The sequence below is a fragment of the Cygnus olor genome, chromosome 24, assembly GCF_009769625.2.
Source record: "Cygnus olor isolate bCygOlo1 chromosome 24, bCygOlo1.pri.v2, whole genome shotgun sequence".
Taxonomy (NCBI): Eukaryota; Metazoa; Chordata; class Aves; order Anseriformes; family Anatidae; genus Cygnus; species Cygnus olor.
In genome coordinates this window covers 5190653-5218579 of record NC_049192.1, presented here as the reverse complement: position 1 = coordinate 5218579, position 27927 = coordinate 5190653, and the positions used below count along the sequence as shown (strand labels likewise).

General features: G+C 45.9%; 1 protein-coding gene across 4 annotated transcripts; it reads right to left on the bottom strand.

Moving 5' to 3' along the window:
• Nucleotides 1–469: 469 nt before the first annotated feature.
• Nucleotides 470–26813, bottom strand: SRPK1 (SRSF protein kinase 1). Of its 4 annotated transcripts, XM_040535743.1 has the most exons (17): nt 26713–26781; nt 26533–26593; nt 25809–25948; nt 15157–15275; nt 13850–13958; nt 13416–13503; nt 13128–13215; nt 11560–11666; nt 10756–10921; nt 9685–9710; nt 8972–9185; nt 8255–8683; nt 6710–6810; nt 5681–5788; nt 4255–4324; nt 3730–3822; nt 470–2956 (listed from the first exon to the last, which is right to left on the bottom strand). In XM_040535743.1, exons 3-17 carry the CDS (start codon nt 25910–25912, stop codon nt 2772–2774), a joined length of 2007 nt encoding a protein of 668 aa, XP_040391677.1. In that variant the 5' UTR covers nt 25913–25948; nt 26533–26593; nt 26713–26781; the 3' UTR covers nt 470–2771. The 4 variants fall into 4 exon arrangements, with proteins under 4 accessions (XP_040391677.1, XP_040391678.1, XP_040391680.1 ...); XM_040535744.1 differs by lacking the exon at nt 25809–25948 and having other exon boundaries at nt 26713–26813; XM_040535746.1 differs by lacking the exons at nt 26533–26593; nt 26713–26781 and having other exon boundaries at nt 25797–25815.
• Nucleotides 26814–27927: the final 1114 nt, after the last annotated feature.

Here is a 27927-nt window from a genome sequence, read left to right as displayed (position 1 = left end):
TGGGGAACATTTTTCAGCCCTACTTGCTGGAATTTGCTGGTTCCTGCAGCAGAGAAGTCAGTCCGGTTCTCACGGCCGCCTTCTAGCATTACGGCTCCCCCTAACGAAGTGGTTGGGAAGGTTTTGTTAAGAGACCTTGCTAGGGAAGAGAGCAGAGATGACACTGTGTGTGTGGCAGAATTAAAACCAGCAGCTTTTAGAATGGCAGAGCTGCAGCAGCTACCCTGCTATAGATTTCTTCCCGCTCTGAAACCAGGTTACAAGTCAAACAAAGATCTTCACCAACACCATCAAACAGTCTCGATCCAGAGAATCAAAACCCAGTGCTAACTAGCAAAGAAAACTGAACCGAAGGGCCACTATCTGAGGAAAAACAGACCTACAGAGGGAACATGAGGAATAGGGCTTATTTATTAAATAATCTGTTTATTGTATGGCTTTCACAAAGAAAAAAGACAAAGCACCCAAGTAGAAAGAATAAAAATGTATTTTCCTTCAGGTTTTAGACTGACACAGCAAGTACAAATCCTTTAGTGTGAGCACTTTACGGCAATTTGGAAATTTAACAAACCCCCAAGTGAACGAGCACACGGTACAAGACTGAATCCCGACAGCTGCTTCTGCAGGTCTTCAACTCATGAGCTGGCTCCAGCCTTGGCTCCCATGGTAAAAAAAAAAACGTCCTCCTCCGGGCAGGGGTGCCAGGGGGAAGGGAAAGATGGGAAGGGGCTCTCCAAGTGTGCAAACCCCTTCTAGGAAAAGTTCTTTAAGCAGCCAGCCTGAAGTACATGAGACGGGGTGACCTTTCAAGACAACAGAAATCATTTGCCCTGCCAATGTAACTTCACAGTACGTGGACAGTGGGGATTTTGGAATCCAGTCCTGTCTGCAGTCCTCCTGTAACAGAGATGGAAGTGACACGCAGCTGGAAAAACTCCAGGTGAAAGGGAAAAAAAAAAGTCAGATCGGCAGTTCCAAACTCATTTGGTACGTTACCTTCCTTTAAGTCTAGATTATATGCATAGAGAACCTGACCTACCCCTACAAGAACATGCAGCATGATTTGCGTTAATCAGCCCAGTCAGGCACCGGGCTGGAGGAACTCTTTAAGTGGATTAAACGACCCCAAGGTTTATGAATGAATTCTCATGAACCTGGATTTCCAACACACACACACACAAAGTGACGTGTAACAGCGGTCTTGGCAGCTTTGGCAATGGAAGCGTCTTGGATAGCATCTGCGTGGCCTCCGGTACGGCAACTTCTGTGCTCTGAGAGCTGCCACGAATCCAAAGGCCTGTTTGGTCCAGGGTAAAGATGTGCCTCTGAAGTCTCAACACTGCCAAACGTTGCTCGAGAGTAGGATACACTGCGTCTGTAACAGGAGGGGCAAGGCTCGAAGAAGCCATCGTAAAACTAACAAACGCCACAGTGATTTAACTTTAAAAATTAACCCACTCAATTATTACATCCAGCCTCCTCTGAGAAGGTGATAGAGAAACCCCACAGGACATCTTTAGTCGGGGGAACTCTAGAAACAGCTAATCCAGTATTGATGTGGAATCCTCTTCCACCTCTCCTTGTGCTGATGCCCCAGAAAATAAAAGGCGATCCCATCCTGGGAAGTTATTTCTGAAGGTTATTTCTGAAGGCCAGCACCTGAAGCAAATTAAAGGAAATCTTTACTTTCAAGCACTGAGTTCTGAAGCCAAGGGCTATAGCGTGGCTGTAATACAGATGCTGCTGCCCTTTCTTGGAAAAAAAGCAAACAGTCAAAAATTGAGAGAGAATACACTGCATCAGTGAAAGCCAATCTGTCACTGGTACAGCAACCACGTCAAGCAAGGCAAAAAAAAAAAGTGCCAGAAAGGGATAAAAACCAAGAAATTTACAGCTCACTGAAACGTTAGAAGTTGCCTGCAACAAGGCTACCTCTCTGCAGCCAAAGGGTGCACCCATCTGTATGCTGAGGGTTGTGCGTTCGGTCAGTTCCAGCTTCTGCTCATTTTCCTTGTCACCTTTTAGTCACAGGCTCAGGCATTAGAGAACAAGGAGAAAGCATCACTGAATTCAGAAACTATTCTGACTAGCTGGACACAGGAAGGGGAAAAGTAAAGGGACAGGGCACTTCAGAGGAAGAAGCAAATGATACTAAAAAAAAAAATCTAGATTTAAATAGCTCATTTCAAGAGATTTAAGCAGCTAGAACTAAAGAAAAATTATGTGACTGGAAAGCAAAGAATACAGCAGACACCTAGAAGATGATGGAGGCTTTTGAGGTCTCTGCTCTACAAGGAACTAACACCACCTCGGTGCCATCTGTTACCTCTCACCCATCGTTAGCTACCGGGTGAACAGCGGGAAATGGACTCCTGAGTCAGGGAGATGAGGATGAGTTCAGATCTTCACATCCCCCAGAAATTTAGCTAACAGAGCAAATCTGAGCACTGGTGAGCTCACATCTGTAACAGACAGTGCGTATCGGTGAGGAGACTCAGGAAAAGCTTCGTGTTCTAGTTAATTAGTCTTTGGCGAAGCCCAGTCAAGGCAAAACGCAGCCAATGCCCACTGGCTGAGGCGAGCCCCCAGTGAGTCACACAAGCAGCCTCAGCAGAACGGGTTAGATTTATCTAAAATCTCGGAAGCCTTGAAGGAAGAACTTCACACTGAAAATGAACAAGGGAAAAAAACGGCTCTGGGAAGGGGCAGCCGGGTGTGTGTATGCTATGCTGTAAACCGGAGTGTAGTGCTGTGGCATTGGGTCGAAGCCTCTAGGAGTTAAGCCAGGGGTGCCTGAGACACTCTGCTGCCGTCGCTCTTTTCTCTGGGATCAGCTCCAGCATTGGTAGTAAGAAGTCTGTGAAGGCAGCTGCCTCGTCTTGGGACCACTCGTATTTTTCCACCAAGACTTCAAAAAGGCCCCAGGGCTTCAGTTTGGTGATGTGCTTCAGATCACCTGAAAGCCAAGACAAATAGGTTTCACGTCAGCCATTCTGCGACCATGACCTGCACAACATGCCAAGCAGCTAACAGCACAGACCGAATTCAAAAACTCTTCCAATTAGTTGAGCACAGGGAAGATACAATTGTGGGGCATGCTGACGAAAGAAAAATGATACTAAAACCACTTTGCTATCTGCTTCTGAAGATTGTTCAAGACATGTACTTTTTTTTTTCTTTCCTGCTATTTCTGATCCTATATCAGCAAATATTATTTAACTTTATTAAATCACCAATTATACAGTTTGACGTGACAGATAAACATTGTGCCACTGACTGGAATACACGCTATACGTGCAGCACTGTTGGAAGAAGCTAAACACTACTAATAGAAGTTGATTTTTTAAATTATTTATTATTTTTTAAAAAGAATTAACTAAGCCAAGAATTTCTTCTGGGCTACGTAGGGCTTTAAGATTAGCAAAAAGGTAAAATGTGCCCTTAGCAACATAGCTCAGGATTCAAGGCTCTACGTAAGTAATTATAATGGAACAAAGTTGTCTAGTGAAGACTTTAAAGATGAGTACATATTTTATATAAATATTTTATATAAAGATGTATTATATTTTTATAGCAGTTAGACAAGAATGCCCTATATTTAGCTGCAGTTTTACAGAGAAAGCCTTTCGTAAAACAAAGGAAAGACTTAAAAGATTTCCAGCAAGGCATTCCTGTGTATTTGAGGTGTGGGGCAAGGGGGTAAGTGACATTTGCTTCATTTCCTTTTACCTTTTTTGGTGAAAAATTCCTTGGAATATTTTCCTGCTAAAATGAGCTTGCGAGGTATTTTCCCCAGAAGTTCTATGATCAAAGCAATGTGATCTGCATTTTTTCAAAAGAGAAGACAATATGACATCCACACAAGACATCTCTCTCTCTATACCCCAGTTTCCTTCCCTGGAATGTTGAAGACAAAGACACTACCTCCTTCAGAAATCACTTTGGGATGCACCTGAAATCAGGTTACAACACGCAAGGACAAAAAGTTAAGAGGTATGGTGGGGAAAAAAATGGGGAAGTTTGCAGGGATGATCAGTTTGAGAAGGTAAAGAATCCAGTGGTTAAAGGAACAGGCAACACCAGAACAAGAACTGCAAAGGGTCAAGCACAGTTGTCCCTTAACATCAGTAATTTGGGTAAATAATCTTTTTGCAATGGGCGTTTACGTTGCTATCTCACAAGAGAAGGCTTTTTCTGAAGAAGGATCCTTTGCCTTTCATGCCCCATTTTAAGAAAAGACTTAGCCAAACGTACCTTCATCCCGTGAGTAATCTTCTCCAGAATGAGGCTCAAACAGATAGTCTCCTGTTGCTAATTCAAAGGCCTAAAACAGAAACGAGCACATTATGTCACTTTAATGCACTTCACACACTGTTTGAAGCACTGCAGGTTGATTCTGCACGTCTCTGCCAGAAGCATGCTGGACAGAAGCAAAGTGGTCAAAAGAATAAGCTGGGAAATTCTAGTATTCCATTACCATCTTAAAATGAGCCATTACTTCGTAACATTTTAATAACTGCATTAAAAACATCATAGGCACATCTATAATAAATTTTGGATCGCACCATACTACAGTAAGCTTGTGTGAAATTGTACAAAATAAAAGCTTTTCACATGCTTAGCTTCTCCTTTGCCTCCAGAGCATTCTGCAAAGTGCTGTCCAAACTCTACCGATATTTTTACAAAGCTTTCCCTCCCCAAAACTTCCTATGTTAGAAGGACATCTTTCAAACAGCTCATCTCTGAACATTCATCTATAGACATGAAAAACATGTTTGAAATGAGGAAAAAACCTGGCATTCATTTCCACTTACCACTCCTAAATTCCATGACACATTTACCCTTTACATCTTCACTTAACAGTACCTCTGACCTTCTGTATTCTTAGTTTTCTGTAAGGACTGCCGTAGAAAAACTATTGAATTACGCACTCAGAGTAACCACTGTAATATTTTGGCCCCACGTCCTGCAGAGACAACATGCTCCTAACTGCATTCCATGTTTACCACATCCATCAAGATCACAGAGTATTTTCCAAGACAGCGAAAAGGACTTCGCTCAATATTTTCCAAGCTTAAACTATAAAAGCCAAGCTGTAATTTGTAGAAAACACAGAATGGAGACACCAAAGAGGCACATGCAGTAACTGACTTTTTTTTTTTTTAAATCACTACGTTTGCCAACTATTACAGGAACAGCTTCAGCCTTGTCTCAGCATTACTCAGATTATGACTCCAAACATGCAGAGGATGCATGAGATTAAAATACGAAATGATACTAAAGACATCCGTGAAACAAAACTGGATGCAGCAAAAAAGGCTCTTCATATAAAGACTGTCTTCAGAATTGCATAGTTGCCTTGTTTTTCCAAAGAATGACAGTACAGTGTAGTTGTATTTGAAATCTGCTGGTGTTGTACAGCAAAACCCTGACTTTCAAGGGAAAAGCTACATGTAGCAGAAAAAAATAAACTAATTTTGGTATGGAAACATGGTATTTCGCAAGTCTGGATGTTGGCTGAAATATTGATGGGTCGGTTTTTTGTTATTAGCAGCTTTTTTCCCTATTTTTTTTCCCCAGACTTGGCTAGTGATTCAGCAGTCCAGAGTGCACAGCACACGAGTTTTTCCCAAAATGCTCCAGAGCAAGGGTCTGAAAGCCCCCGGCTGACACCACTCACCATACACGCTGTGCTCCAGATGTCAGCAGGGGTGTTGTACCCCGATCCTATCAACACCTCCAGGGATCGGTACTGTCTTGTCTGGATGTCTTCAGTGAAGTGCTTGTGCTAAACAGAACAAACGTTTTACTGCACAGTTGGGGACGGTTTAAAGGAAAAGAATCAATAACCTGGACGGCCGGACCAGATCAAAGCTCATTCCCATCACACTTCATCTGAATTTTACATCTCTGTTAAATATTTCCGTATATTCCTACGAGCACGGTTTAAACGGTCTACGCGAGGCACCCCTTAAGTAAAAATCTGGCAATTTAGAAGCAAACCAAAGAGGCAGAATAGGGAAGACAGTTTCAGAGTCTGCACCCTCTCCTATCAAATCATGATAGAGAGACCGTGATTCAACGACATGAAGGCAGGTAAAGCAACACAGGGACAGCAGCCTTGCCAGATGCTGCAAGCCTGCCATCGACCCGAGTTTGAAGCTTTCCTTTCCTGTAAGATCTCAATTATTTTGCCATTTTAAAAGCCATATAAAATAGACATTTCTCCCATTTGAAATGTGAAACACTTAAAAGCAGCACAGGATAATCATCAAAGAATAAAACCATTTACGAGTCTCTTTCATGTGCTCGCAAATCCAGTGAGATGGTTTGACAAGCTAATAAGCTACACAACTAGGTGCAGAGCAATTCTTTTCAACTTCCTCCAGAGGAGCTACAGACTCTCTCAGAATTTTCACATATGCAGATTTCTACACATCAGTTGTGACACTGTTCAAAGGCCTATTAAGAAGTAATCTAATGACCAGAGGCACCCAAAACACAGGCTGAAGTCTGACGTTATATGACAGCTTCTTTCTTTGTACCCCTCCTCCCCATTTCCTTCCCCCCCCCGAAACGATTTCAAATTATCACAGCTCTCACAAGCAGGCATAAAATGGAATCTATTTTATGGATTCTTTTCAATCTCGGCATACCGCAAATGAATTAGCGGGTTTAAACCGTCAATGTAAAAAGATTTTAAACTTACCACCCAGCAGGCATTTCCTAGGTCGGCTATCTTCACTTTAAGCTTATCTGCATTCTTGGGCTCAAGAGGATTAAGAAGGAAATTCCCAGCAGTCGATTTTCCTAGAGGCAACATGTACAACAGCTGATTAAAGCTACATGGACAGTACCACCATCTGTCATCCAAACCCTACAGCCCTATCCCCACCCAGGAGAGATTTTGCTTTCAGATCTGAACTTTTCCCTCCCTAAAGCCTGCGGTATAAAAGTCAACCTCAATCTATGAGCAAAAGTCACCACCATTAAGCAGAAGGGCAAGAAAGCATACGCACGAGTGACTGTTTTCCAGCACAGACCTAAAGGTTGTCTATATCAAGACAGGCTTTTTAAGTAAGGGCACTGCCAGAAGTTAAACAAGCCTCTCAACCCTTAAGAAGTCTTCCTAAATCCTTGAAGGATGGGAGTCCACAGATAATAGCATCTTCTTGACACAGCCATCAGTCACTGCAGCAACACAGACAGTTACAAGAGCTAAAGTACATATTGGGAAAAACCTCAATGGACATGGTGGAGAGCAAAAACATTAAGTCACTAAATTACCTCCAGCTGTAGCTCTCAAAAAGCAATTTGGGAGAGAGTTGCGAGAAGCAAACGCACCTAGTCATCTAGCAGGGGCATCCAACTAAACACTGTCCAAATTTCAAAGTCTAAGTTTCACTTGCTGCTTTTTCACACAATTCCCTAGCAGCACTGCCAAGAAAACGCTACAGAAAAATTTAAAAGAGAATTACAAATGTGAGTTTCTGCCTCCTTCTCCATGCAGATATACTTGATCTGACCCTGACTCGAGGATACAAAAACAGATCTATCAATTGATGCAGGTTTTTAAACACATTCCAGGTTGTTTGTTTTTAACTGCAGTACGTTACCCGGTATCGTATCTTCTAATCCTACAAGCTTTGCAGCTCCCACACACGCCCGCAAACAAATCATATTCAAACAGAATTATTGAAGTGTTCTTTTTCCCCTACGCTGTATAAACTGTTTCAGTCTGCTTGCATTTCCAGTTCTGGGAAACCATTTACTCATCTCAAGTAACCGAGAGCAGTTAGCTTTTACTCCACGGTACGAACAGAACAATCAGAACACACTTAACTACTTATCCTATAATGTAGCAACCAGCGACAATTTGTAGATTTAAGCTTCAATTTGTAGATTTAAGCTTCTAACTATAGCGATACCTGATATAAAGGAGGGAATGTTCCTATAACGAAAAACAAATGTATAAGCACATTTGTCGTGTTTATCAGTATACTGAAGCGGAAACACTTACGCATTTGATAGTCAAAATTAAGGTACGGCTACAACTGGAAGGTAGGAACGGCAGAATGTCTCGGGGTAGGACTGTCAGGTAGACTACTCCTGACAGAAAAAGGTTCAAACAGGTGGTTCTGATCACTTCAGCCTCCAAAATGGAGCTTTCTATTAATATTCTGATGAAGTGTTGTAATACAGCTCCCCCACATCGAGGAGAAAGGAGCCCTTCCTCACATGGCTCCTCTTGTACCTTTGTTATCTGATGGGCTATTATTCTCATTCTCGTCCTCCGAAGGGATCTCTGTCCGGATGCTTTCTTGCAAATGGCTGATCTCCTGCTCGTTGAATGATTGCTGCTCGCTGGACATAGGCTGACACACCATGGAATCCTCCGAAACTAAGGGCACGAACGAGTCCGACATTGTTGCTTGAGGCCTGTTCTCCGTGTCACCATTTCGCTGACTGTAATTACAACTATGGAAGTTCTCCTTCTTCTGGGCGTGAAGGTGATCGCCACAGTCATTGGCATTGTGAAGGTCATCCTCAAGTCGCACAGACCCCTGGTTGCCAGAGTCTGGGAAGTCCGTCATTTGTATCACTCCATTGCAATTTATTTCTGTTACGCATTTTTCCACGCTGCCTTCCATATGAATAGACTGCTCGTGCACAATGACTTCAGCTGCAAGAGTGGAAAAGGAGAAGGAAGAGCGTGTCTAAACAAAGTAACAGCTGAAGCTGTTCAAGAAGGCCTCAGAAATATATAGATCTCAAAATATAACTGTACACAAGCATTCATTAATTTAGTTTGTAAAGTACATTTTCCAGCTTCTTTACATGAGTAGAATGCAATGCAAACATGATTACATGTTTGTGATAACAGCCACCTCTCCTAAGAATGCCCACTCTACTCATGCCATTGAGTGAAAGAACACAGCTCTGCTACTTCAGCAATACTTTAGGTCCATACCTGTCTTTTTGCCAACCTCTTCATCTGGTGGGCTAACTTTTATGAGCATTTCCAGAGGGCTCTGAGCTTCTTCCTCCTCTTCAGGACGCGTCTGCCCAGGGCTTGCTTCCTTCTCCATTTCCTCTATCTCTTGCATCCGCTTCTCTAACAGCTCAGCCTGACGTTTCTGCTTCTTTTTCAACTTCTTTTTCTTATTCTTTGACATTTTGTCAGCCTACACAGAAGCAAGCAGGGAAATTTGACTTAGTATCTCATATTTCAATAAATCTAAGGTAAGCCAAGTTTTACTTTATTCTAGATCTGAGAAAGCAGTCTGGGATGAAAACTCTGGAAACAGTTCTCCTCCCAGACACAAAGCAAATATTAAGGTTTTTGGAGTAGTTGTCTTTTGCTCGTCTCACTGCATTTATGTCCTGAGAAACCAACAGTGTTCACCAAATGAGGGATCCCAGACTCCACAGACAGCCACCTTCACAACAGACCTCAAAACCACCAAAGAGATTTATTTGATGGTGATATATTTGAGACAGACCTACCTACATTTCCAAGACAGCATTGAACCTGGTGCTTTTGTCTACAACACACACAAATCACGTTTTTCCTTCTGGTCTTATTATAAGGTTGATTTTCCTTAATGCCGACTGGATTATGAGACAATGCGGGTGCTACTTAGAAGTTGACAGATACTTACACATGAAAGCTGTTACACTTACTGGTTTTGGCTGTGGTGCAGTGCTCACTGAAAGGGAAAGCAAGAGCAGTAAATCAGTATGTTTATATTCAAAGACTGCAACTAGATTCTTATCTTAAGGTGTTTCCTAGGTGATCTGGTAACAACACTTTAAAGGTATCAATCAGCAGATGTTATTTTAAATGTTCATTTCTCTATGAAAGTACAGCAAGAATTAAAAAACTGAGAAAACATTAAATGAGTAAACGCATTATTAAAATCACAGGTTGCACACTTGCTTGACTGATACCGAAGACTTACACTTCCTGTCATGCAGCTTCATTTGCTACACATATTATGCATCTTACCGAAAAGAAAATGCAAACCAAAACATTAAAATACCAAATCTAAGGGAGTTTTCCTAACCTAACCCAGCTAAGCTATGTTGCAACAGGCTCAGCTAAATGCTGATGTTCTAAAATTAAGACCAACAGAGCCTTCCAATCTGCACTGCAGTAGTTTCTGAAAAGTACCCACAGGTACAGATGGATATTCTCAAGAGTAACAATTGAAATTTTGCCCTCAGCTCTTTAGGGACCTCAGCACATCAAAGAAGCTATTTCTATTAAAAGTTTTCTGACTTCTGCGAACTGACAGCTCTAACACGTAAATCACCTTGTTGAGAACTTCCCCAAATGCATTTTCCAGCATCATGCAATGAAAGGAGATAAACTTTTGTAGAAAACGCAAGAACTACCTCACTACATTTTTCACTCTAGCAGTATTCTGAGTGTTAGCTTTTATGCAGTGGATTCTATACAAGACTGACTGTCCTACCACCTTATCTATGCCAGATAGATTAAAAAAATACCTGCATTAAAAGCAGCTGTCAGCATGAATGTATCCTCCCTCCATTTTTCTTACATTAGACTACCTTCCTGAGCATCTTCGAGGTAAAATGACTAACTTCACAACTTACGTTTGGCTTTTGCAAGTGTTACTTGCATTATTGTTCCACTGTACTGAATTTGGAAGTTTTCCCTTATGAAATCAGTTATGATTTAGGGGGTGAGGAGGGTTGGGGGAATAGCACCAACTTTTTTGAAAAGAGCACCTGCAGAGCCAGATGGTGGGGGAGCCCCAGATCTCTGCCACTCTGTTGCTTCTGCAGCCAGCCTGCGGATATACTGGTCATTCACACACAGAAGAATGTTTTCAGGTTTAATATCTGTATGAATGATCCTACACTTCGTGTGCAAGTAATCTAGCCCCTGAAGAACCTGCAGACAAGAGAGAAGAAAATCAACTATTAGAAAAGGCAAGGAACTCTAAAACTGCCCGTAATGGTTAGCAAACCTCAAGGAGGTTTTTGTTTCAAAATACTCCACGTTAGTGTTAATGTGACCAGTGGTTATTAGAATTACAGAAAACACAGATCTGAGTAAAGATTTTTAACTATGAATTTAAAATAGTGCCTCATAACTTAAGTTACCGCAGTTGAAAATAAAATTTTAATACCCTACAATAAAATCGTACTTTCCCCCTCCCCTCTACCTCACACACAGAAAGATGTTTCTTCTTAGGCAACCAGCCAGTACAAAGAACAGGTTTCTCTTGCTTTTCCCATCCTTAAGCACTGTACTTACTGTGACAATTTAAGAAAAGAATTACTTGCACTTGTGAGGGAAAGAAGAGGGTAAAAGCAAAGCTGGCCTCCTAATGATTTAAGTGACAGAAAATATGTATCTGTAGCGGGAGGTTTTTGCAGGAGAGAAAGGAAATAACCCAAGAACGACTTTGTTGCATGAGAGACATATCCCTGATTTTTAATTTCTGTTTTCTTCTGAAATTTTTTGCCCCACCATGAGAGAGTTCTCAGTGGGTCGAGGGTAACAGTGCAGTCAGAACCAGAACATACCTGTTTAATGATCTTTTTGACACAAGGGAGTGGAAGCCCCTGGTAATTTGACTTGATGATCCACTTCAGTAGATGATGACCTAGAACTTCAAACACCATACAGATATCTGGAACTAAGTCAAGGAAAAAGATGGCCATCCTGACCCAAGGAGCCCTCAATTCCCAGGACTAAGGATCAAAATAAGTCCATACCAATCAACTGTATCTGCATTAACGAACTCCCATCCTTCTGACACTGCTCAGAGCAACTGCACTCCTTAACAGCACCATCCCATTACACACATCAGTGTTTTACCCAAAACCTAAAATATAGAAGGACAGAGCTGGTTACAACAATGGTCCTAAAGCAGCAGCAGCAACCTCCTGCTTTGGGTGGAAGCCAGCTACACAAGCAACCATGCATTAGTATTTCCTGCTAGTATCGAAGCAGCTTCAAGCCAACAATGTAAGCTTTGGAACTGTTTAAACTCTTGCCCTGGGCAAAACTCAATGCCGGATCCCTCTGTACCAGCAGTACCTGAAAATATAATCAAATTTCCATTTCATAAGTCATCCTCAGAACAATTAAATTACTTCCTCCACCCTGCCTCTTTACCAGCAAAACAAACTTTTTACAAGCCTGGACTCCAATAATATTTACATTATTTGTCTATAAGATCTCAAACAGTTACAGTCACTACTGACACATTCGGTATCGTGCTTTTGCTTTAACAGCCACACTTGTAGGATTTTATTATACTAATTTTTTTGTACACTTGAAGAAAGCATGCATGTGTTTCACAAGTGAGAGTAATACCTCAAGTCAACATTTACTCAGTGCTAGGTTCTGGAAAAAAGTTGAGGAAATATGTTACGGGGCTACTTATTTTCAAAGAGCTTTAGAAAGTTTATAACCTGCAGCCTGGTAGTTCTCACTGAAATAATGTTCAAGACGCTGCAAAGCGGGAAGATGCAAAAAAAGGCTAACTTGCAAATTTTAAGGATGCATTATTACAACTTCCCACAAATAACTGCCTACTAGAAGGTTATTCACAGAACCGCAGGAGATTTTTCAAAGCAATACACTTTATACCTCTTGGTATATATACCTTGGTAAAGGCCGAGGTAACCTAGCTAGAAAACCACCTTATCAAGTTACAGACCGCGTATGTGCTTGCTATTTTTAATTACTGGTCCTGACATTTTGTAGTGCTTTAAACACGGAGTTATTACTAGGCTGCCTGCAAAACTAAAGGGTTGAGACAGATGGGCACTCTTGCCACAAAAGGTACCTTGGACATTACCTCGGTCCCGACTCAGAACTCAGATGTAGCCACGCCAGCAGCTCTTAGGTTGAAAGCATGACTAAGCAGCACTGTCTCTGTGACTTCCGCATATTACGTCAGGCTCGGTGGCCATTCCAGCTTGGAGCTCTGCAGGCAGCTCTAAGGCTCACAAAGGGCAATGATTTCCCAGCAGGATTCCTTGGGCAGTGAAAGGGATGCAGAGGCAGTATTTACCAGCCCCTGATGTGATGGCTACCCAGGGAACCCCCACCTCTACGCCTTTCTTCTAAAAAAGAAGGATACGAGAGCCATTAACTCCTGAAATCTTGAAGTCATCTAATAACTGAACAACTCTCTCTTTGTTGGGATCATTTGGATCACTGTTTCGGACCTGCAGAGAAAAAGAGGGTTAGTTTTGCATGCCTTAAGGTAATTACTAGGCAAGAATATATTTTGAAGAGCAGATCTACTGCAATAGTGTGAGCTTCTTACCCAAAATATTTACTGCCACATAATCCAGAAAGATCATGGATCTGACTAATCTGAACTCCCAAAAGCAAATTAAATTGAGCCTTGCTCTCTGGCACTCACCGATTTTAGCAACTTGATTTCATCCAGTGCTGTCTCTGTGTAGTGCTCTGCACTCTTCACTACTTTCATTGCCACAAATCTCTTCCCTCTATGCACACACGGTAAGTAAATTGGAGACTGTTAGCACTCATACACAGAAGTTATTCTCCAGGATCATAGTGAGTAGCTCCCGTATGCAAGGGAATTATTTACAAAATCATGGAAAAACAAGGTTTAAGGACTCTTGTGAAGACTTGGGCCTCTTTTTATAAAGCATCCATGCTAGTCATGTCTCGCAAAATGAACTAATATCAACAACGAACAATATTAAAAAGAAACTTCTGTATCAGGATATAGACAGGCACGTTTTGTTTTTATCTAAATACAAACAGATGCACGTTTGTGCAACCCTGGGGCTTCCTGCCAGAAACACTGGCTAAGACAGAAAGACTTACTGGATGTCCCAGGCCAGCCAGACAGTGGAGAAGTGGCCCCATCCCAGCTTCCGAATCACGTGGTATCGTCCGTTGAAGAGATCTCCTATTTTCACAAGGTGATAACCACCTAGAAAAAACAGTGGGAAGTTGATATAGCAAGAGAGCACACAAGTGCTGAAGAACAGGTATGGGGAACAAGCATCACAACTCGAGGCAGACTTATTTGATTTGTTTAAATATTTAATCATATAAACAAATGCAAATGGCTCTCTAATTGGATTTTGCCCAAACAAATATACAACATATTAGAGGAAGAGCAGTGAAGAGCTCTTTATTTGATTGAAAAGTATCTTTTTACTGTAACTGAGCTAGAATGAGTGATTTTTCCTCCTTTTCAATGTAGACCATTGCTGCAGCATCACAAAAAAAAATTTCTTCAGTGAAAGCACCTGAAGTTCACCTGGCTCACAACCTTTGGAAAATGCAGCTTATGAATGCTCTGAATATCAGCACTGCTATTGCATGCTCCTTCCCCATCAAGTGAGAGCACTCCAGCCAAGACCCCAACAGAGCTTCCATTGCAACTGCTCTCCTGCCTGAAAGGCACACTGACGTTTAACTTCACAACTGAAAATAGGAAAGCTGTGTACTCCTAGCACCCCTCAGCTGGGGACTATGCAGGAAGATTCCATGGCTGAAACACGAACACATGAAAAGCCAGCGAAAGATGCTAGTTCTCTCCCATCCCTTGCAGAAAACAGAACTAGCAGAAGAACAGAAGTTCTAACTGCTCAGCTGAATTTGCATGATCAGCATTCTGGCTACTTAAAAAATTCGCTACGTTAAAAAGAATAAGCCTGACCCTCTTGGTATTGAATTACACGCTGTGATCTTTCCATTTGCTCTGTATTTGCAAACACAAAGTTATCTGAAGCACGGTTACTAAGGTAATGACTTTTTAAAAGGAAAGAGTGAATAATTTGAAGTTTAGCTGAAAGTGGCATTCATTTTTTTTCCCACCATCAGAAAAACGACTGTCTGCTTTTACAGATTTTGAAAGTCTTCTGGCACAGAGAAGAAGCTAAAAGCATTGAACATGCACTGAAAACAACTCTCCAACTCAAATCTTGACTGACAGAGGCTACCTTAGAGAACATTTCTCTGTTTCAGGTTAGCTCGAGAGATGTGATTATCTTCACGCAATTTCAAAAACCACTTAAGATAATCAGAGATGGTCTTATTTTCACTCCCAACAGCAGGTAAGAAAACTAAGGAATGTCTCCATTACACTGAAAAACCTACACCTCAAACAGGTGAGTTCTCACCTTTACAGTAATCATTTGGATCCTCCTGTTCATCGTCATCTGATCCCAGGATTTCCTCCTCTTGCTCTGGAAGATCGTTCTCGGAGTGAGCAGCAGGGCCCCGGTGCTGAGTGTCGGGTCTGAAAGACAACAGTTAAGTCACACACATTACACTGCAATTCAGGAGCTTACGTTTTATAGAAGGGATTGCTGATAATAGAGATGCACTCCTCAGCCTTCAGATAAACTGGTTTTCACCTACATGCTTTTAATCCTAAGGTAGATATGAACAGCTTTTCATACACTAGTGAGAAATGCAATTTAAGGTCCTGGATTCACTTTTACTGTAGAATAAAAAGAAAGTCCAGACAAAATGGTGAGTTACAAGCTTGGTGATTCCATGAAAACGTTAGTTTCTTTTCTCTCTTATCTCTCTTTTATCTCTTTATCTCTCTTATCTCTCTTATCTTCTTTTATCTCTTTCTCTTTTCCCTTTAGTCAGTGAGGATTTTTCTACAGCTAATTAAGATTTTGAGACGCTGTCTCACCAAACCTGAAGATTCACATGCTGGTGAATGCTATTTTGAAGACCAGCACCTATTTAATTTTTTTTTTCCCCGAAGGACTAAGAATTAAATCTTGTTTTAGAACTTGTACCCTTTGCCCTCATCTAGACATGAAACAACCATTTAACAATCCTTTTTCAAACACTTCAGAACTCTAAGATCACGAACGTTGCCCTTGATTCCTCCAGTTCTCACGTGGAGGCTGCACTCGAGCTCGTCCCCTCGCCCAAGGTTTGCTGCAGCTCTGAACTGTGCAGAACGGGAGCACAGAGATGTTCTGCAAATCCTCCTGAGAGCTTGAGACTGGAAAGGGATTGAAATCGGGCACCGAGGGGGTATTTTTTTTTTCTGCTCCTACATTCATAAATAAAACCATTAATTTTGTGTCTAACTTGACACCAAGGGCGCAGCTCAGTTCCTGCACACGAAGATCCCATTGGCAAAGGCCACCGCAGTGCCCTCGTACCTGGGCACTGAGATCCCCGAGCTAAAACCCACTGCTATCCCTGCCGTGCCCCGATTCCTTCTTCTCAATAGCACGCAGCTCCCAGCCAGCCCAACGGTTTATAACATGGCAATACTGAAATAGAGAAGGTATTTACTTTACAAAGCCTTGCAGGGAATGGTCAATTCTCTACAAAGTTTAATTTTCAAGATCCTTTTGTAGAAAGCAAGCGTTTGTAATGAAAACAATGCCTGTAGCTCATTTGTATTGTAAAGATTTAATGGCCAAGTATTGCATACCAACATTAAGCTTTCTTTTCCTAGAAGTACAATATTAAAAAAAAGATGGAGTTGTCCAAAGAGGTGGGTACCAAAATTTATTTCTTTACAGCAGTGACGTACGAGCACAAGGTAACATTCTTTACAATGAGCTTGTCACTGTGAATTAGTGGAAGCTTCCTGTACTGAAGCTATTGTTCCAGGGAAGCAGCAGATACAACTGATGCCTTCCACCACCCTCCTTCAAATGCAACTCATTTTGCTCCAAGGATTAACTGGTGAAACAGCCACTGGTTACGCCAGGGGATACGCTGATGTACGTGGGCTTTTGGATGCAGCTTTTACAGCTCCTGCCTTGGAGTCGGGCGTCGTACCCTGGCTGTACCAGCTGACCTTCAGCTACGACAGAACTCTAGTACTTCATTTTGTAGCGGTCATGCAACAGAATGCACATTGAGCATTTACGTACTACGTGTGCACTCTGCTGAAATCGCATATTAAATACATTTCTGCACATGAGATCGATGCGTATCTGCCACACCTGCAGAGCACAACAGGAAGAGATCACCCTTTTTGATCTGATCACGACGAAATTTGCAGCCACTTACAACAAGGGACTGAAGTTCATTACATCAAAGATGCACCACAACGTCATCCCCGCCACAACCACACCGCCCAGCGTTTCCTTTTGGTCTGCTGTCAGAGCTACCAAACCCTGGTTTGGAAATTCAGGAATGGATGAGCAACGCAGGGTCCTGGTCCTGAACGACACAGGACCGCCGGACAGACAGACCTGCTGCTGCTGTCAGGCTACCGAGACATTTATCAGCTACCCCGGAGCTTGATCCTGCCCCAAGGTGGCTTGTAAGTAAATCTTTCTTCCCCCTGTGAGCCACAGAATTATGAATTGGGGGTAAAAAAAAATGGAAAAAAGTCTTGGAGGCCAGAAATGTACTTTAAAAGTGCTGCATTCCTACGGGGACAAGTAAGGTACAGTCACACCGTCCCCAAATTAGCGCAGGGAGGCAAGAAAGGGCTGCGGACAGAACGGCTGAAGGGGAGACTGGATGCTAAGATCTATCAGACCCTATAAACAGGGCAAGGAGCCCCAGAGCAAGGAACTGGATAGAGAATTTAAGGAGAACTGAAGCCCAGCAGCCACACCCGTGGCACAAGTAGCAAGGAGTAATTCTCCCAGTGCTGCTTCCAGATTTTTGTAGCCGTGCAAGACGCAGCACATACGGACGGACTCAAAAGCAGATTCATCTTCCAAACCAGTGATGTGGACAGAACCATCACGCTGCCCCGCGGCCCCGGTGCTTCTCAGTAAGGGGAATTTCACGCATGAAGGAAGAAGGTGCTGGAAGCACTCGAACCCAGCCACTCGGAAGCTTTCTGCACCCTCGCAGACGGGGCTGGCGAGGCACGCCGCCGACAGCCCCGCGCACAACGCCGCCTGCAGCCCCATCTCAGCCTGTCCCGGGGGAGCCGGGGCGATTCCTGTGGAGCACTGGTTGGTATAATAGGTTATAATATACGAGAGAGAGCTGTATTCAGGTCACATCCATTCCTACAGTGCTGTTTGCTTCATGAAATCACCTCCAGACCCTCTCGTTTGTTGCCTTCCTGTGCAAATTCACCAGGTATCATCCCACCACCTCCTTCCCCCAGTGGCCACACCAACTGCAGGCAGGGATTAAAGGAATCTCGATCGGTGCGGATCAGCGTTAACACCAAAGAAAAACTGATGCACAAACCCACGGCCCTCAGCTGCCTGCATTCCTCACGCAGGCAGCTCTCCAACAGGCACAAAAGGCTGCTAAGGACAGCAAAAAATCCCTACCCGGTATTTAAAAATGACAGCAGTTTCAGCAATATTGCAAAACAAATAGATAAAAAGCCTTTGGGAAAAACTGGTTAATGGTTTACATTTTAAAAAAATCTAGTGGTTTAGGGTACTTTTTTAAAACTACCCCTGTTCTACCTGAAAACACTTCTATCACCTTTTACTTCTGCTCCCTCGATGCACTGATTCATCATCAGAATTCACTAGATTTGCAGTTTTTTCCACAACTACAAAGCAGTATTTTACCGAAGGAGATAGAACAGCAATGCTAGGGCAAAATGCCAGCTCTTTTACGGAATTCACAGGAACCTGTACCTGGAGACCCCCCCAAAAAAAAAGTCCTTATTCTCTCAGGACTACCCGAAGAACTGCAAGTCACGAGACAAAAAAAAAAAAAGAAAAAAACGAAGAGGGGAACCTACCTGCACGAAGCGCGGCCTCCCATCGATAAAGATATTCCCGGAGCCAGCCCAACCGTTTTGGAAAGAGCCATCAAAGCTCAGGGGCCACGCTGCCGGGGAGGAGAGGGGACATGGAGGGCAGGCGGAGGGGCTGCTTCTCCCCGAGCGCAGCGGAGCTTTGTGCGAGGGAGGCGAGGGCTCTGCCTCCACCACCTAGCTGCAGATGCCCAGCACTGCATTGCAGGTAAAGGACCTCGCAGCACGGCTGGGGGTTGCTCTCAGCCGGTCCCTCCCGCAAATTTGGTGCGTTGGGGGGCCGGGCATAAAGAGAACCGTCTCCTCCTCTTGATGTTTACCTGCGTCGATCTTCCCTCTAATGAAATGTAGGGATTCGCTCAGATCCTTCGTTTCATCTTCCTGCACAAGCCGGTTTTATTTGCCTATGCAGTGGCTCAGCGGATTCAAAGCCGGGATGAAGCTGATGGTAATTGCCGGCAGCCCAGCCCCTTTGATACAGAGGTGCCGGCACGATCACACGGGAGAGCAAGGGCGTTCAAAGAAAAAACGCCTTTTCTGAAGTAATTCCAAGCCTCTCCCATCCAGGGTTACAAGAAAAACACATCCTTTACAGTTAAAAGCAGCAAAAAAAAGTTGAAGAAAGAGTCAAACCTTCACCAGATCTTAAAGAGAAGCGAGCATTCTGCGCAGCAGCAGCCCCCTCTCATCTTCCTCAGATGATGCAGAAGATCTCCTGGCCATCTCCTGGGCCTGTTCGGCCTGCTCGTTTGTGTAAGCCGTGGGGAAGCAGGTCAGCAGCAACGCGACACCAGCAAGTAATAATTTAGAGACTCTGCTAGGAAGGGATGGTTGTGAGCAGAAGGCGCTCGGAGGCCGCCTCTGCAGTTCTACACCGAGAGCTTTAAGGAATTAGATTCAGCTGACTCCATACCTGAAAAGCTCGCTGCATTAAGAGCTGCCAAAGCTCTTCATGGTGGAAGAGGCGCTAGCAACACGCAGGTTTTCCTCTGCAGACACCGTTTTGCTCCTCATTCATTGAATTTATCGCCCAACAACTCTGCTCGCCCCTGCGATGCACGGCGGGGACAGAGCAACCACGTGGAGGAACCACGGCTTCAATCACTCGCTCCTTACAAAGGCGTTCAGGGAGCTGAGAAAAAACTTGTTTGTATTCCCTTGTCTGTCTCCCCAAAGAGTTGAAAAAGAAACAGATTTGCATTCCCGTGTCTGTCTCCCGTGGGATCACTTCGCTGGCCCACCCACTAAAAGTAAGGTTAAGACACATTAAGAAGCCCTGGTCGCACGAGGTGCGTGCTCTTGCAGGTTTGCTCCGAAGCAGGCTCAAATAGCCAAAGCGGGGAGAGCACGTCCTGCAGGTGAGCACAGAAAAAAGGGAAAAAAAAAGAGAAAAGCGGCGCTGTTCACGCTGCTTGGCACCAGCACTGCCTCCGCACGCAGCTTCACTGCCACAGCTCGGAACTTGTTTCCTCCACCCTGATAACTTACGTACCAAAACGCCTGGGAGAGGTGCTTGGTTCTCCTATTCGAGGCCAGTGACTTCTTCAAAAGAAGGCTCTTCCCTTGTCCTTAAAACACTGGGAACACGCGCTACACTTCTACCTGCTTTGAAGGGATACAATCCGGACCCTTCCTGCCATCACGGAAGGCAGCAAATACATTTAGTCCAAATCACTTTTGTCACACCCATCAATCTCACGTGTGAGCAAAGGAAAAATGCTTTCCTTGGTCCTTCTCTCCACCTCACATCGCCGTGCCCTTGGTGTATTGAGGGTTCTGAAGCCGTCTGCAGGAAGCCAAGGACGATCGCTTTCCTAAGTGATTTTTACGCCGCCGGCAGCACTAAAAGTTGTCATTCCTTCTCTGGGAGCTTGAGTTACACACGTGGAACTTGCATCCTTAAACATAATTCATTGGTGAAATTTAAAGTGATGAGCAACCCGGCTCACCCTGTAGGACACGGATAAGAACACCCTAACACCCTTTCCACCGTAACCACCCGCCCAACGACTTCCAGGGCTGTAGAGCAGGGCAAGACCTTGCTTCGAGTGCTGTCAAGGGTTTCTTGTTTTCATTCGGGGGAAAAAAAAAAGAGACCTGAAGCTCCATATGGCGTGGTGAAAAGCCCAGATTTAAAGTCTCTCCCCCGTTTTCACATCTGTGCCTCAAGACAACGTGTCTTTAAGGGAAGCGTGCTTGCCAGGCTGCATCTCATTGCTGTTCCTCGGTGTGCCCGCAATTCCAGGATCGTGTTAAGGCACATCGAGGCAGAAGAACGACTGCTTCTGCCGCCAGCCTCCAACGTGCTTACCTGAAGGAGGTCTGCAAGCAAATCTTGTGTTCAATAAACACCGCCACTGTCTAAACTCAAACTCTGAGCATGAATTCAGGTCTGTATTGCAGAAGTACTTCCCTGCTTGTGTACACCTTACCCCTTCTACTCAATTTTCTAAGTATTTGAGGGAATTTGGGAGAAGCATACGTTGTGGGGGAGCTACGAGCCTATAACCCCCATTACTTTGTAATTAGGCGCAATTCATTCATTCTCCCACCCCTATTTTTCTGAATAAAGAACTGGCAGTCGCTGCCAGGACGACGGATCTGCCGCGCTTGCTGCTGTAGGTCAGTCGCTCCAGAGCTAGAGCTGGAAATTGAAGCAACGATCGTGGATCACTGCTGAGAACCTCCAGGACCAGTTTGGGAACATTTCGTTCCAGAAGAACTGAATGCAGAGGCACCGAAACATACTTTTGTTTAGCAGATCAGTGGGAGTTCAGTTTGAAGGTAAGTAATAATGAATTTCACATGACAATGCCGCCAATGTACAAATAACAGAGGCAATTAAGTTTCTCGCTCCCCATAGCTACTCCCCCACAGCAGCACTTAACGAGCTGTTTGGAGAAGCGTCTGCCATCCCAGCTACACAAACCGAGGACTTCCATGGAAACCAGCAGAGCTTACGTTATGTCCTGTCATGCTGAAGTCTGATCATCACTTCTGGATTTGAATGAAAAACCTCGTGGGCGAGGCATCAAGTCCTGACTCTCGATGTACGTTCAAAATACTTACAAAAGATGTGGCCCTGGTATTAATTATGAAAGACAAGTGGGGGAAACAACCTGAGATCCTGATCCCAGGCAAAGTCTTCAAGAAGCAAGCTGAAGAGGAACTGAAGTGGGCTGTCAGAACTCCAGGGCTCTCCAAAGACTGCAAGGAGGTGATAGGAGCAAGTAATGCAATAATAAACTGGAAAGAGTGTAAAGACAGAAAGATTACCAACTTCCCGGTCTGTCTGCATCTAGCAATTCTACTGTTTTTTCAGTTGCAGAGGAAGAACGACGCGAGGCTTCATTGCATGACAAGAATCTGGCCAGAAGATTACAGATAATTGTAAACATCGCCTTGAAGATGCTGAATATCACATCCAGTTGGGAAGAGGGAGAGGAATCGGGACGGTGGCACTGTACCAGCTGAACTCTGCCACTGCTCTCCCTCCAGCAGCAAAGGGAGCTTGAAGAATAATTTAAAGCCCTGTGAAAAAACATCTCCCACTCAGCAAAGCCCGTAAGGATCGAACAAATTCATCAGCGCACTCCGAACGAGAAGAAAGCACTGCAATCACGCACCTCTCTCAGAACACACCACACGTTACAGCTGTATGGCTACCGTTACCTTTGCAGTTATTTGTGCTCGCAGCAATAAAACGTTCTGCTCTGAGGCTCTCCCAGCTCAACCCCCTCACTCCCTACTCACAGAACTGCTGGTTTTGTGCACGACTAGGCCAGCTTTTCCTGGAGCATAAGTCACTGCTAAAGCAGGATACTAGGCTTGACGAAATACCCAGTTAACTAGACAGCACACAGACTCGTGGCCTAGTTCTAATAATACACTTATTTTCTTCAGTTCAGGAAAAATGAGATATAATATGCAACTATTTGTTCTGTTCCTTGTTTGTTTAAGTGCTTTGAATCTGGACAGTTACTTTTCGGCCTAGTTTTTAAGCCCTGGGTCTTGATCGCAGAAGTAACCTGGAGTTGTTTTTTCCAGGACAAAGAACAACTTGATCATGGAGTGCTTGCAACCATGCAGACAGAAAAAAGCCACAGACCAGAATTAAAAGTAAAATATTAGTAGTCACAAGCGCCTAATTCCATTATAAATCAGAGCCATTGGGAAAATGCATCTATATTTGTATTTCAGGTCAAACAGAAGCATGGTTTTGTATCAAATCCCTCATCTTCCCCACCTACTGGGCTCTCATTCACACAGCTCGAGCCTCAGAGCATAGGAAACGACACTTTGAAATGAAACTACCCAAATGCACGTGCCAGCATCGCTTCAGCCAGCTATCAGCCCTTCCGAGCAGTACCCAGGGGGGCGTCTCCAAAAACCAAGCCTTGAGAAAGCCTCCTGCTAGCCCGCGCTGCTTCCCGGCACAGAGAGCGCCGGGGCGTTACAGCCACACGTGCTCTGCGCTACCGGCCCCGCACGGCAGCAGCCGCCTTGTGGCTGATGAAAGCCGGAGCCGTCGGCACACCCGTCGCACCTTTCTGCCCATCCAGCACCGCTCACAACCCACCGCGACGCAGGAAGGGTGTTTTCAGCTCCCTAGAAGTCACGGGAGGAAACCCAGCACCAGAACCGTCCCCAGGAGAGCGCAGCGCAGCTCCCGACTTCCCCAAGCACCGCTGCAAATACTACACCTAGCACATCTGCTCAGCTCTGAGGGGTAAGTAATTGCCTCAAAACCACGAAATGCAGAACCGTTCCGGATTTTGGGCAATCAGGCAAAACCAACCACTTGAATTCACCCCATCAGATCCAGCTGCCTGACAAGCGTATGGTTAAACTTAAGAAAAATTTAGTAAGAAAAAACCTTAAGCCTACAAGCTCTTTTTTTAAAAAAAAAAAAAAAAAAGGGCTTTTTTGAACAACTTTGGGGATCACCTGATAGTGCCAGAGATCTTCCCACCTCACAAAATGATAAAGTTAATACATCCCATACTTTCCAGATAGCTTTCAGCAACATTATCTTTTGGCAGCAGCCTATGTCGCGGTAGCCTACACACCAAACTCCCCACGTTGTATTAGGGACTAGAGCTTTTTGACATGTGTATTTCCTGACACTGATAAATAAGAAAAAGACCAAACAGAAAGTTGTCTCTCATTTTCTAGAAGTAATTTGAAACAATTTAAATTCTATTTCCTTTATGATGGAAAAGACAGAGAAGAAAATGAAATAAATGTCTCCCTCAAGGCCACAAAGCAAGCCAACAGCCAGCGTTAGACCTCAGGATCTCCCTGTATTTAGGCTTGTTTTTCATCCCCCAGCTGCTCAGCTGCCACTCTCCCTGCCCTCCCTCCTCTTCCTCCTCCACTCTCACAGAAACGGAGCTGGGCGACAGATTCGCAGCCACAGCAGCCTCCCAACTCTGCAGCAGCAGAGGCAGGACAGACGATCGGGCTAGGAGAAGCTTCCTAAACAGAGATTTGAAAGAGCTGGTTTAGTGATTCCTCCAGACTACCAGCATATTTGGGTAACTTATTGGAGCAGGAAGACGCGAGTACCTCACACCCTCATATTACCAAGCAGCTTTTCCAGCTCTCTTTCTGCAGAAGAGAACGTTAGGATAGGCACTCACTCTTTCATTGCTATCAAATAAAGCTTTTAAAACGGTAGGACGAGAAGACAGAGGAACAGACTAGGATTCGCAGAGAACAAACAACTTTGTTGACCTTCCCATTAAAAAAAAATCTTATAAATGGAAATTGTAATTAGTATTTGCAAGGGTTTACTTTGTTTAAACAATTTAGCCTGGTCTTCTCTGAACCTAAATAGCTGCAATTTTCATTACTGAATGATGAAAAAGACGTTTTTCCAGTTTTATACTATGCACAATTATTTTAACCTTTAAGTGTTGTTTTCCTTGTTTTTAGCCAGATTGGATTGACAATAAAAACACAAAGCAGGTATAGTTCGCTTCCAAAGTGAAAACAATTTTGAATTGCTTTAAATCCCTTCAAAACATTCTTTGCGTTTTTACTTACCCACGAGGCAGTTCCTAACACTTGCCAATCCTAATCTTTTAAAATCAGCTGTTCCATGTAGGAAAAGTTACAAGTGATCTGACCAACTGCCATTGAACACGGAGGACATTTCGTGTGGCTTCAAGTTTAGATTTTATGGAGAAAGTCTTACAACAACGCAGTTAAGCTTATTTTAGAAGATTTAAGCAGAGCAGCTTTGTATTTAAATAGTGTAAACGGTTCTGCAGCTGGGCCTCCAAATCAGAGGCTGACGCTGGGTCTTTTGCGTTGTACAACGTAAAGCATGAAGTGCCTGTGAGCTTCTTTAACTGCTGAGGTAGGATCTAATAAAACAGTGCTAGAAAATAGAGCTGAAGCATCTAGCTTCAGAAGGTAAGCACAACATTTTACAAGCAGTATACATCTCCCCTCAAATCAAGGTTAGTGGCAAGATCAAGCAGCAGCACTGGACAGGACCTGCCCTAGCTATGCGGTTAAAGAGGATTCTTTATTTATTAAAAACACGCCAGCACTGGAAGCTATCGTTCAACAACTTCACAATTAACACGTAAACAGTCCTTGCAACTGCAAACATGGTCAGCATTGGTTGTCTGCAGCTGGACGAGGAAAAAAAATGAAAGTAGGCAAGAAGAAAACGAAACACGTGATTATTCATTGGGAAATTAGGACACAAAGATCAAGGAGAAGCTCTTCAAAAATTGTGCTAAGGTTATCTTCAAGAGGTACCAGAAAACGTACAAAACAGTAGGGAAATACAACACGCATCTCCCAGAGAGAGAGAGTAACGCTCTTCACCCCTCAGAGCCCTGCCTGAGAACAACCGAACCTTTTGCTGGAGACAAAACCAACCCGAAAAGTTCTAAAAAGACGTGGGATTTGTCAGAGGAAGTGACTAAGAAAGCGCTACGGGTCTGAAGAAAGACACCCAGAACCTCCCGCCCACCCCGAGCCTCACTTCGTGCACCAGCAAGTGTAAAAGCTGGCGGGTACGGAGCTCTTACAGAAATAAAGGGCATTTACAGAACGGGCTCGGGGATTTACATCGCCGCTCACTGGGAAGGAATCCGTAAGCAGCAATGAATGCAGCACTTAGGGCGGCCCGCTGGAAGCCGTTGTTTAGCGTTTACTGGAGATCCTTTAATTTTTCCTATCTGCATCCAGCCGTTCACCGCACAGAAGGCCCTGCAGGATTCCTGCGGTGGGAAGGAAGCCGCACGAGAGCATCAAAGTTAGAGAAGGACGCGAACGAGGCGCTCTGCTCCTGCGATAAGACTTGAAAAAGGGGGGGGGGGGGGCGCGGAAAAGGAGCAAAGGGAGCAAAGGGAGGCCGGTGCCTACCCCCAGCGGTCATGGAGCTGCTGGGGGGGGGATGCAATGGGCACCTACAGCCCCGGGCTGGGGCTCGGAGCCCCCTCACGGACCTCAAAGCGGCTCCAGGCGGCTCCGTTACCCCCCCGGCCTCCCCCCAACGGAACCACAACCGGGGCCGGTAGGGGAGCGGCGGGGCCTCCCCGTCCCCGTGAGGAGGCGCCGAGACCTCCCCCCACCCCGAGCCCGAGCCTCCCCCCTTGAGGCCCGGCCTCTCCCACCCCCCTGGAGGCCGAGACCCCCCCCCAGGACCTCCCCCCCCCCCCCTCCGAGGCCTCCCCCCCGTTACGGCCCCGCCCGGCGGTGCTGGGGGGGGGGGGGGGGGGGCTCCGGGCCCCTCCCTCCCGCCCAGGAACCCCCTGAGGAGACCGCGGGGGGAGGGGGGGGGTAGGCCGGGCCCCCCACTCACTTCCTCTGCGCCTTCTCCTTCTTGGCCTTGGTCCGCTTCTTCCGGGCCTGCAGCGCCAGCACTGCAGGGAGAGAAGGAGAAGGCGGTGAGGGGGCCGGGAGGGAACCGGGAGGGGGCCGTGAGGGGTTACCGGGGGGAGGGGGGGGGGAGGCGGTTCGGGGCTCCCCTCCCGGCCCGCACCTTTCCGCTCCATGGCCGGCAGCCCCGTGGGCCCCCCGCGCATGCGCGCCGCCGCCTCCCCCTGCGCCACGCCGGGCCGCGCCGCGCACGCGCCGAGCTTCGCGCGCCGCCGGCGCCGGGCCACCGCGCCCAGCGCCGCTTCTGGCTCCTCCCCCCGGCTCGAGGCGCTGCTGGAGGCGGAGCGAGCCGCGGAGGCCACGCCCCTCGCTCGCTGCAGGCTCCGCCCCCGCTCGCGCGCCGCGGGGAGGGGCTCGCGGGGAGCCGGCGCCGCCTCCGGTAGCGGCATGGAGCGGGGGGGGGGGGACTGGGAGGAGGGGGCGGAGCGCCGCGCGTGTGACGTAATGCGGCGCGTGTGACGCACGGGGGGCGGGGAATGGGAAAGGGCGGGACAATAAAGGGGGCGTGGCTTGGAGGAAAGGGGCGTGGCCAGGTGCCCGCGCCCGCGCCGGGAACGAGCGGGAAATGGCCGCCGGCTCGGGTTGGGGGGGAGCTCGGGGTTTTGGGGCTGGATCTGGGGATTTTTGGGGCCGAGTTTGGGGATTTGGGGGCCGGATCTGGGGCCGGGGCCCCCCGCCGCAGTCCCCTGGGCGCGCGGCCGGGCTGGGCTGCGGCTGGCGGCACGCGGGCGCCGCTCCCGGAGCTGCGCCGTGGCGATTTCCGCACGGATTTGACCCAAATTTTCCTCTCCCCGAGCCATCCGGTGCGGGGGCAGCGGTGGGGCCGGGGCGCTGGGTGCCGGCTGGGCACAGCCTCCTGCGGATCTCGTCGTCCTGCCCGAGCTGGGCGAATAACGCTGGGCATGGGGAAGATGGGTTAATTACCAATTAGGTAATGAAGGTGCCAGCACGGCTCTGATTGTCGTGTGTTCGATCCACCCGGTGGATCCATCCGAGAAACAAGATGCCATTCCCAGCACTGGTTTAACACTTCCCATGAAAAGCAGCTGACTGCTCAGCAGCTGGGCCTTGCAGGCGTTTTGCTGGACCAGTATCTCGGGGGGTTATGCGTTTCCCGTAGAACTTCTCCGAGTTCCGTTCTGTTTAACACCATTTTAGTCCTAATAAAACGGTTGTAGCTTTGTTAGGAGCACTTGCTGTATCCTCTCGGGTTCCTCCAGTAAGGGGTTTTGGCCCTGCGCAGCCGCCCGGTGCTGCGGGGCAGCCAGCAGAGGGAGCCGCGGCCACCCAGCGGGGCCCTGAGCACGAGCAGCGCCCG

What these genes read in the sequence shown, in the direction of transcription:
- SRPK1 (XM_040535744.1), bottom strand. Translation starts at nt 26,755, where the DNA reads ATGCGCGGGGGGCCCACGGGGCTGCCGGCCATGGAGCGGAAAG. An exon ending in GCCGGCCATGGAGCGGAAAG is followed by an intron (nt 26,594 to 26,712) that starts GTGCGGGCCGGG and finishes CTCTCCCTGCAG; the next exon opens with TGCTGGCGCTGCAGGCCCGG. An exon ending in CTGCACCACAGCCAAAACCA is followed by an intron (nt 9,186 to 9,684) that starts GTAAGTGTAACA and finishes GCTTCTGTGTAG; the next exon opens with GCTGACAAAATGTCAAAGAA.